Source organism: Ctenocephalides felis, unplaced genomic scaffold, assembly GCF_003426905.1.
Source record: "Ctenocephalides felis isolate EL2017-DRISC unplaced genomic scaffold, ASM342690v1 CF-g0.4_SCAFFOLD_01886, whole genome shotgun sequence".
NCBI lineage: Eukaryota > Metazoa > Arthropoda > Insecta > Siphonaptera > Pulicidae > Ctenocephalides > Ctenocephalides felis.
In genome coordinates, this window is record NW_020538040.1 from 40,160,597 (window position 1) to 40,170,539 (window position 9,943).

Sequence of the window (9,943 nt, forward strand, 5' to 3'; positions counted from 1 at the left end):
TTTACATATTTAGCTCCGTATCTTCAAAATGGCTGGGCCTGCCTTTGCCAAAAACTAATAAACACTTCTCCCAATCATTTCTAATTGAATGTTTTTTAGATCATTCAAATCGGATACTCCGTTCTCTCAAAAATACGATTTCTATTTTCTGCACTCTTTGCTCCGTATCTCCGAAACGGCTGGTCCTGCCTTTGCCAAAAACTAATCAGCTCTTTTCCCTATCAATAGGAATCGGATGTTTTTTGAACCATTGAAATCGGTTGATCCGTGCGCCCTAAAACGTGACTGGAAATTTGTATCCATACATACATACACACACACACACACACATCCATTTTTTCTGAGGTATGCCAAAACGTTCAGAAACCTTCAAAACGTCGAGAAATGTAAAAATTTTCAATTCCGATTTTCGGCCCATTACAATAACTTACCCTACGGGAAGTTAAAAAACCTGTTTTGTAAAGCGTCGAATTTTCAATAAAACATGACATAAATAGTCACTTTTGATTCACTTATCGCTAAGTTATATCTAAAAAATATTTTTAATTTTTTTTAAATATTTCCATGCTAATTCCATACGAAACTTTGATTGAATTGCGCTCTATCTAAATGTTAATATTAAGAGCTAAAACTTCTATATATATATATAATAGAAAACGTTATTTAGCCATAAAAATCTTTTTAATTTCAATATGGTAAGCATGCTTATTTATCTATGGTGGTAAGTATGTAGTATATAAGTGAAAGAGCAAATTAACACAAATAATATGGATAATTTACGCACTGTGTACTATGTTACAAATGTTGATGAAACATATTAATAGTAATAAGTAATAATTAAGTGCCATTGAATTACTGAAATAATAACGTTCATGTTTCGATTATGCTGTTGCATGTCTAGCGAATTTAGTGAGATTTTAAAAACTCTGTAGAAAAATTTACAGCTGTGTCATAATTTGTATTGTTCCCCTTTCTTTCCTCATTAAAAACTGTTGAATCTTCAGATTTTAATATTGAACCCTTACATTTTACTGTTTCTGCAAAATTTATACATTATTATTGGAAATAAAGCATTTGTCACTGGTAACACTAACTAGAATGAGCTGTCTTTAATGAAAATAAATTATTGTTGCAGAAAAAATTGGCTTTTACGCAAGTCTAGGAATATCTCAATTGAAATACATTGAGATCCATCCACTGAAACAAATTGCTGGAACTTCCCGTATCGAAAATTAAATTCTTTAAAATAACTTTAAACTTCGAAAACAAAAAATAGATGTTTGAGAATCCATTTTTTCTATTTGAGAAACCTCTGAAACGTAAAAATATATAAAAAAAATCATTTTAGATAAATTTATTAATTTTCTTTAAAACATTGGCATATTATGTTTATTTTGATCATAAGTACATACATCAAAACAGAAATTTCAATTTATTGCTATATTGTCCTGACACTGTCGGAAGTATAATTGATCATACAGAGACCATCATAAGAATAAATGATTATTAAATTTTCTATAAGTCAGATAAATCTAAAAGAAAGAAAATAATACCTTTCTACGAGTAATATGAGGGTTTATATTAAACATTGAAACTGGACAGAAGTGAGATGAATAATCCATTATCTTGGTTTACTGCAGCCAATTATTTCTGGTAAATTTTTACAGATTATGATGATGAAATTTCGAAAAAAAAACTTTCAATTTTGGAAGTGAATAATCTCTTTCAACTCTCAATTAAATACTCAACTTATTTCTTTCATAAATAATCTAAAGTTTTCTAGCAAGTTGAGAACTCCATTTCACAAGAGAGACCATGTGTTTAACAGTACAGATTCAGTTCTTTGTATGTAGCTCACTTACAGAAATCAAACTAACAAACAATATTAATTCTTATATTTCACCATAGTGAAAACAACTTGCACTATTTTTTTTTCAGGCATCAGCTCTTCGATTGTATAATAGAACGTACAAGTGGCTAGTTTTGGCAGAAAGCAATCCTGATCCTGACATAATATTTCAAAATTTGAGTTTATATATCAACGCAGAAATCATACTAGCAACCAAAAATGGTAAAAGTAGTTCTATTTGAAAGTAAAATCTGCTTGTTATATTAACAATAAAATAATTTTTAGACAGTTCATTCTATTTATATGATATTTATGGTTACACTGGCAGAGAGAATCAACGTCTAGAAGCAAATTACACAGGGTTTTATAAAAATGACACAGGATTAGTTCTTAAGCCACAAGATCCAAAATATAGCGTTAGGAATAATTTTCACAAATATGACCTTAGAGTCGCCACAGTGGTAAAAATAATTTTAATAAATAATAAATATTATTTTTAGTAAATAACATTTTATAAAATAAATTTTTCGCACAATTTTATAGGTGTCGCGAGATCTTGATGATAACGAAGATGATTTAATTGAAATGTTAAGTACAAGACACCCTGTCAGGGGTATTGTTGGGTTAACAAAGTACCATAATGATATAGTAACTGTGGTACGAGACTTGCTTAATTATTCGTAAGTTTATGGAAACAGAAAAGACAGAGTGATTATCATTTATGCATTAAATGATGCAATCGTTATTTTTTTAATTTTCTTTTATTTATGCATTAAATGATGCAATCGTTAATTTTTTTTAAATATTCCTGATATAAAGCATTTTAAAAACTTCGTCCTCACATAATATTACAGCATCGAATACTACCCAAATAAAGATTGGGCAGGTGAAGCCCCAAATGGAACTCATTTGGGGGTAGTGGGTTGGCTTAGATCTCGAGAGGTTGATATTTCTGGAACCGGATTTTATATGTCGGGAAATAGACCGGAGTATATGGACTTTATAAACGGATTTTGGATGTTTGAGTAAGTAATTTATTGATTATTGTCCGCAACTAAAAGTATTTTAGATACATGAAATCCAATTTAGTGAATATTATTTCAGCAAACATCACAGCTTTTTACTTAACCAAATTTTATAAGTATCTAATTCTATAAAAATATGGAATTGTACATTATATTACAGCTGTAATAAAATTTTTCAATTACTATCTAGAACTGGATTCATGTACAGAGTATCAGGATTATCGGGGGCACAAGAAGGATCACTTTCCAAACCTTTCAGAGATGAAGTTTGGATAGTTACAGCAGTGATGGCCATCGTTATATTTTTATTTTTCAAATGCTCGTCGGCAAATGAGAATGTATTTAAAAGTTGGAGTTTCTCTACATTGTCAATTTTAGCTGCATTCTGTCAACAAGGTAAATATATAAAAAAATTAGTAACATAATTTTAAAATGATAATAATAATAATAAATGGTTGTCGGCATGATAGCAGATCCATAGTGTCTGCATTCTTTTTATTCCCTATTATACCTTCGACAACGTCGTGCAGGATGCACTCTTTTTGCAGAATGGGTCCGGATCCAGCCTCCTTTTTTTTTCTTGATTGTGCTCAGTAGAGTTTTTTCTTCCAGCACTTCATTCGTTATAATATCTGTCTTTATTACTTACTTTTTTCCCCAGCATCATATTTCATATTTTTGCATTAGTTCTTGTCGGCTTTCCCTAGAGTCCATGTCTACAGTCCGTACTTCAAATATAACACTTTATGTGATGAGTTTATACTTTATACTATTTATTAAAATGGTTATCCTTATCTAAGAGCTCTTAGATTAGCTTATTATACTAGTATAATAAAACTGATGATTCAGGTATGGAACCAAGCCCTTCACACGTCGCGCAGAGAATAGCATGCTTGGTGCTATACGTCGCAACATTACTTCTGTATAATTATTACACATCAAGTATTGTTGGTTTCTTGTTAAGTGTGCAGCCTGAAGGTTTAAAAACCATTGAACAGATAGCTTCCAGTTCTTTAACTGTGGTCTTCGAAGACGTTTCCTATGGCAGAGTCTTGGTCGAGGTCGGTATTCAATAAGATAGACTAAAAAGTGAACGTTAGTAAATAATATTAATACATGTCTTTCATTTCATGTGATACACTCCTGTATATAATAAATAAACCTAATATCATTTTATAAAATGTTCCAATTTGCGTTTTTTATTAATTACAAGTAAGAAGTGAGTAATTAAATGATCTTATATTTTTATATTTTGTAGGAACGATTCATACCAGGACTGGAAGTGTTGTATGAAAAAAAACTGAAGCCGCCTCGCAAACAGAACCAACCAGGTGTATTCGTCGTAGACAAGGAAGGCATCGGCCTGCTGCAGAAAGGCGGCTACGCGTACCACACCGAAATCCAGAGCGCCTACGCTAGCATAGGAAAAACATTCGACCAGCAGGAGATATGTGAATTGAGATCGGTATATCGGATGATATAATTTATTTAAATTTTATAATTCTGCAATAATCATTCACTTTAGGTTATGGTGTATCAGAAAGCTCCGCTCTACATAGGAATGCCAAAAAAATCGCCTTTAGGAGAGATATTTTCCATCGCGTAAGATATATTAAATTTAAGTTGAAATATTCTTCTAAACCTGCGCATTCAAATATATATATACCCAGAAATGTCTTTTGCAGCTTTTTGAGGCTCAAAGAAAACGGCATTGCTCAAAGATTCCGCAAATGGCGAGCTAACGATAGGCCTCCTTGCAATTCCAATTTTGTAGATGCAGTGTCTTGGTATGGTGTTGCAGTTGCTTTTAAACTATTGGGAATAGGTGTTGGAGTCAGCTTGCTTCTTCTACTTCTAGAAAAGGCATTTAAATATATTTTATAACAATTTATACTTATAATTATTTATATTAGCCAATATATTATTATATTAACAATATATATTCGTAATTTCAGGCAATGAACCATGTAACGCAACTACAACTAGGCAAGAAACAAATAATTGCTGATAAGTGTCAGGACGAGATTGTAGTTAAAGGAATATCATTTTTAAAATAATCATGACATAGATACAGAAAAATTAAAGAAAATCTTAATTATTATTATTATACACATAACCAGCTAACCGTGGCGCACTCGTCAAACAGTGTGTCGTCAGAATCGAGCCATGACGAATATATTCCTCAATCACAAAATAAGTTGTGATGGTAAGATATATTAAATGAAGAATTGGATTTATTTTAAGAAATTATAAATTTTATTATCTAATTTCACATTTTAAGTTAACAAGATATATTAAATAGGTATTGAACTAAAAACGCAATAAGTGCAATTAAATATTATAAAAATACGAACTGAAATTTTTGTTGTGAAGTGATAGGAATATCATAAAATATTATAGATCTAGTTTAATTATAAAAAATCATTAAAGTTTGGAATTAGTACTCTTATTACATGCACTGTATAGATAACGAAATATCGATACAAAACAGGCCGTTTTGTATTGATCACCGTTGACCTGCACTCTTGAATAAACTACATTTTCAGAACATTTTAAATAAAATGTGTTATTAAAATTAAATTAAATGAATACAACTACACGTACTATAAGTTGGTTTAAGGGGGCACAACTAGTGTAACCGCCTAAAAAAAGGTGATTTTTGGGAATTTATATTAAAAAAACTACTTTATCAATCATTTCAAAATTTTAGGAATATATTTATACATTTTGAGAATATATAGTAAAATTTTTGAAGAAAAAAATTTAATATTTTTTTAAGTTATTGTCGATCTCCAACGGCGCGACAAAAAAAGGCCCTTCACTGCTGCAGTGATTCCGGCCTTCTACGTCGATGAAATTTTAAAAAAAATTCTTGTTAAACTAGATAATATTGTCTGTAAAATGAACTATGATAATAAAAAAAAATAAAAATTGACAAAATGGTGGGTTTTTTTTAAAAAAAAGTCGAATTTTACCCAAAATTTTGGTCGTTTTTAGACTTTAGACGAAAACGATAGTTCATTTTACGGAGAACTATATCTGGAACATGTAAAAAAAAATTGATAGTGATCGGATCATTTGTTTTTGAGTAGCATTCGGAAAATGCTATTTCGAGAAAAACGCGTTTAAAGGTTAAATGATCGTTATATTATATACTATATATATATACTCTTCAAATGGCTGTAACTCAAAAACTATTTAAGATATCGATTTAAAATTCTGGTATGTTACTTTTAAAGGTATAACCTATCGAAATATGAAAAAATTGAAAATTCGATTTTTTGAAAATTTCACACTAGTTGTGCCCCTTAAAGTGCATCAATTCATTGATTCGTTCTTAATGAAAAAGAAAAAAATTATTTCCGAAATAAGCAGTTAAAATATTATCTAAATAGCTAAATCTCATTCTACATTTCAGGAAGTTCATGCAACTTGCCATTACAGGCAAGTGCATAAAATGCCACTTCAAAGTACTTATTTTATCTATCAATCATATTATCAGAATATTTCACACAATTTAATATTTATTTAAAGATTTTAATTTAAATAGCCAATTCTCGCCGATTTGTATGCAAGACCAATATACCCGTAAAGAACAGTTAACTCAAGGATGAGCAACACGCGGCCCGCCGGATGTTTTTCTGCGGCCCGCCAAGCATTTCTCAACAACAGATTATTTTTCTAGATATTTTATCAAATACGATATCAAATAATTTTGTCATCAGTCAAATTCTGATAAAAACTGTTGAAGTTCGAAGAAATAGCATTTCCTGATCAAATAAATATTAATTTATTTAAATATTAGTTTTAACAAGCTTCAATATTGCAAGAAAAATTGAGAACTTGCCCAAGAACATAGCAACAACGCATTTCTAAATTTGAAATAATTAAATAAGTAAATCTAATAAAGTCGCGAGGGTTAAATCATCGTGAATTTAAAGACTTCCTGACAATTTAGAGCGTGAATATGACGATTTTCAGAACGTTAGCTCAATAGTGATGCAATGCTTAAAGGAGTATACGACTCAAATGGCGAATTGCAATTGTTTCTGGATATGAAATAATAATTTTAGACCTTTCGTCATTTTGGTAATACGGAATAATATCTTTTGCAGAATCTTGTGTTCCACTTTTCATATTCAAAAAAAAAAACAAAATGTCAACAAATTTTAATTGTGATTCGAAATGTTCAATGCATTTTTTCAGTGAACATCGAATTTTTTTATAAGTCTTATGTCAGCCCTGAGAAAATTCCGCTTTGAAAAAAAAACGCAAATCAAATTATGATAAATTCTTTTTTAGGAAGTACGTATGTGCGCGAACAATTACGCAGGTCCACAAAAGAAAAGTCGCTGGAAAATAATTAATTCATTCAGAAAAAAATCTAGATTGAAGATTGTGCCAGTTTTTAAATGTTTTTCAGTATTTTGTGTCCCAATTTTGACTATAGATTTATCTTCAGCGGTAAAAGGTGCATTGGAAAACTATGCCACACATCCAATCCAGACAACTCTTTTTTGTGGGCCTGTGTTAATTTCAACAATAAAATTCATTAAAAATTACCACGTATCAAAACCAAGTAAAACATATCAAAGCTGCATACGCGTTGCTACTTTCTGCATTAAAAAAATTAAAATAAAGAATAAAATCTAAGAAAAACGGCTGATATTGAACAGCTTATATAAAAAAGCAGTGCCATTTTTTTTATTAAAGTTTTCAAGTAAAATTGTTTTTCTTTTAAATATTATTTTGTATTAATATTTATAAACACTTATTATATACACTTGTAATTATCATTCATTTTAATTTATTCAGAACACTTAATAAAAATCATTTTCAAACAATTATGTGTATTTAAACAACGAACATAGCGTTGTACAATATTTTTTCAATATTATTGTTATAATAGGTATCAAGAACAACAACTTTTATATATTAAAGTTCGATATTAGGTAGTAATTAAGCTAAGTCTACAACTTTTCAACTGGCAAGCTTATTTCTCAATCAAAAACATTCTTTGGACATAACGTTTCATAAACTTAAATCTTAAATAATATTTAATAAACATAGTAAAAATAATATATGCTATTATTATTAATATTAACCTTAAAGCTTTGCTAAGTACCAATAACAAAATATAATTGAAAGCTGATAATTCATGGAATAATCTATCAGTAAAATCTTCGTTTCAAAACAAAATCAATAAAAAGTTTAATTACAAATTATTTATAACACTTCTTTAGAATTAGATATCACAAAGTAAACAAAATAAATTAGAATATTATTGCTTTGTAGTTACAAAATATTGATATGTGTTGCAACAATGTATACTGCATAAATAGCTAAACAAACTTGTTAAAATAGAAAAATAAAGATCATTATATTAACTAATTGACTTATTTAAGAAAGTTCATAAATACAAAAAATCAATTTATAAAAAATATTTCATTGTATCGTATTGGAATGAATTCCTTAAATGATTTTTTCAAAACGTACAGCATTTATACTTATCATAATTACAAAGTAATTCAATACACACTAGCCCAATATAAGTCTTTTTAGAAAAAGGCATTATAAAATAAGTTAAACGCAGAAGCAATATCCTACTGCGTTATATAATACATAAGTTACTTCCAATGACTTAATTTCAGTTTATTCAAATATTTGAGCATCAAAATTAAACATGCAAAAAAAATCTTGCAAATAATGAATAAAATACTTTTGTCCTTTCAACAATCGATCCCGAATTTTTTTGATAATTTTCTTATAGTACGCATGGTATATATATAATTATATTAAAATCTAGGCACAGGGTATCTACATCATCTAAGCGGGAAACAAATTTGCAAAACAACCAACATTTTGCTTGAAAAATTGACGTTTCGATTTTTTAATATTGACTATTCCAATACCTGAATAAAATTTAGGATCATTTCTTTCAATTTGTTTTATTAGTCAAACAAACTGCAGAAATTCAATGAAAATAAATCATTTGTACTTGTGAATTAAAAAACACAGGAAAGATTTTAAAAATGTTTTGAAAATATTTAGAAACTCGTATTAAAATTAAAAAGCAAAAGATTATTCATATTATACAATATTATATAAACAAATATCTTGATATAACATCTTCATACGATTAAAACTTATGGGCTTTGATTTTTGATTTTCGGCTTTGAATTTTTAACAAAAATATAAAATAAGTATGCGGTAGTGATTACGCTTCTATTGTATTGTAATCAAGGATCTCGATAAACAAATATTTTAAAGTAATGTATTTTATTTAATAGTGTTCAACTTAAGTAATAATTAATAATCTATTTTATGATGAAATACTAGGGTTTAAAGAGAAGCTTGAAAATTGGAATTTCTTAGTTTAGTAAAAACCAAAAGAATAGGTCCATATAAAAGCTTCTTTAAAAAGATGTGTGTAATACAAATATGCAAAAATTTCGGTGTTAATTTTATCATATTTTCAGATACATTATTATTTTTTCATAATGATCATGATCATTTGTTAAATGGATTTATTAATTTGCATTATAAATTATAAATTTTCAAATAATTCATATTGCCAAAATAATTTTCAGGGCAATATTTTCAATTTTATCGTTAATCAACGCTAGGAACAAAAGTACATGTAGGTGCAATAGAGGCAATCATAAAGAATATTTGTTTCGAATTTAGGTATAGACAAACCTTTATCTTTTTAATTACTACTTTTATATCTGGTAACTTCATAATGTCAAAATTGTATAATTCAATTATAATTCTATACTATTCCTGTATCAAAAAATTGTAAAAATAACGTACATTTATTACAAAATTGATTTATTGATATCAAAAATTTTAATTCATTAAAAAATTTTACTCTGTCAAGCAGAATTGAGCTCTATCGCACCCACTTGAGTTTATTCTAGAATTGGTTAAATAAGTACTAATTCGGAATTCTAAAAACCCTAACAAACATTTCACAAAAAGGTTCTAACTACGTAACTATATGAACTACAATTGGCATTGATTATTGTTTATTGTAAATTTTCAAAACTTATTACTAGTTCGCATAAAC

General features: G+C 28.5%; 1 protein-coding gene across 1 annotated transcript; it reads left to right on the forward strand.

The window, feature by feature from the left end:
• The first annotated feature begins 1,815 nt into the window (after positions 1-1,815).
• Positions 1,816-4,931, forward strand: LOC113374956 (ionotropic receptor 75a-like). Its single transcript, XM_026614915.1, has 11 exons — positions 1,816-1,845; positions 1,939-2,071; positions 2,180-2,310; positions 2,393-2,529; positions 2,704-2,874; positions 3,065-3,270; positions 3,724-3,935; positions 4,133-4,339; positions 4,400-4,476; positions 4,560-4,737; positions 4,830-4,931. The coding sequence occupies exons 1-11, from the start codon at positions 1,816-1,818 to the stop codon at positions 4,929-4,931; spliced, it is 1,584 nt and encodes a 527-aa protein (XP_026470700.1).
• The last annotated feature ends 5,012 nt before the right edge of the window (positions 4,932-9,943 follow it).

Excerpts from the sequence above, each read along its gene's own strand:
- LOC113374956 (XM_026614915.1), top strand. The coding sequence starts at position 1,816 with ATGTGTTTAACAGTACAGATTCAGTTCTTT. Across the intron at positions 3,271-3,723 it reads AGCTGCATTCTGTCAACAAG|GTATGGAACCAAGCCCTTCA; the intron begins GTAAATATATAA and ends CTGATGATTCAG. Across the intron at positions 4,738-4,829 it reads TTCTTCTACTTCTAGAAAAG|GCAATGAACCATGTAACGCA; the intron begins GCATTTAAATAT and ends TCGTAATTTCAG.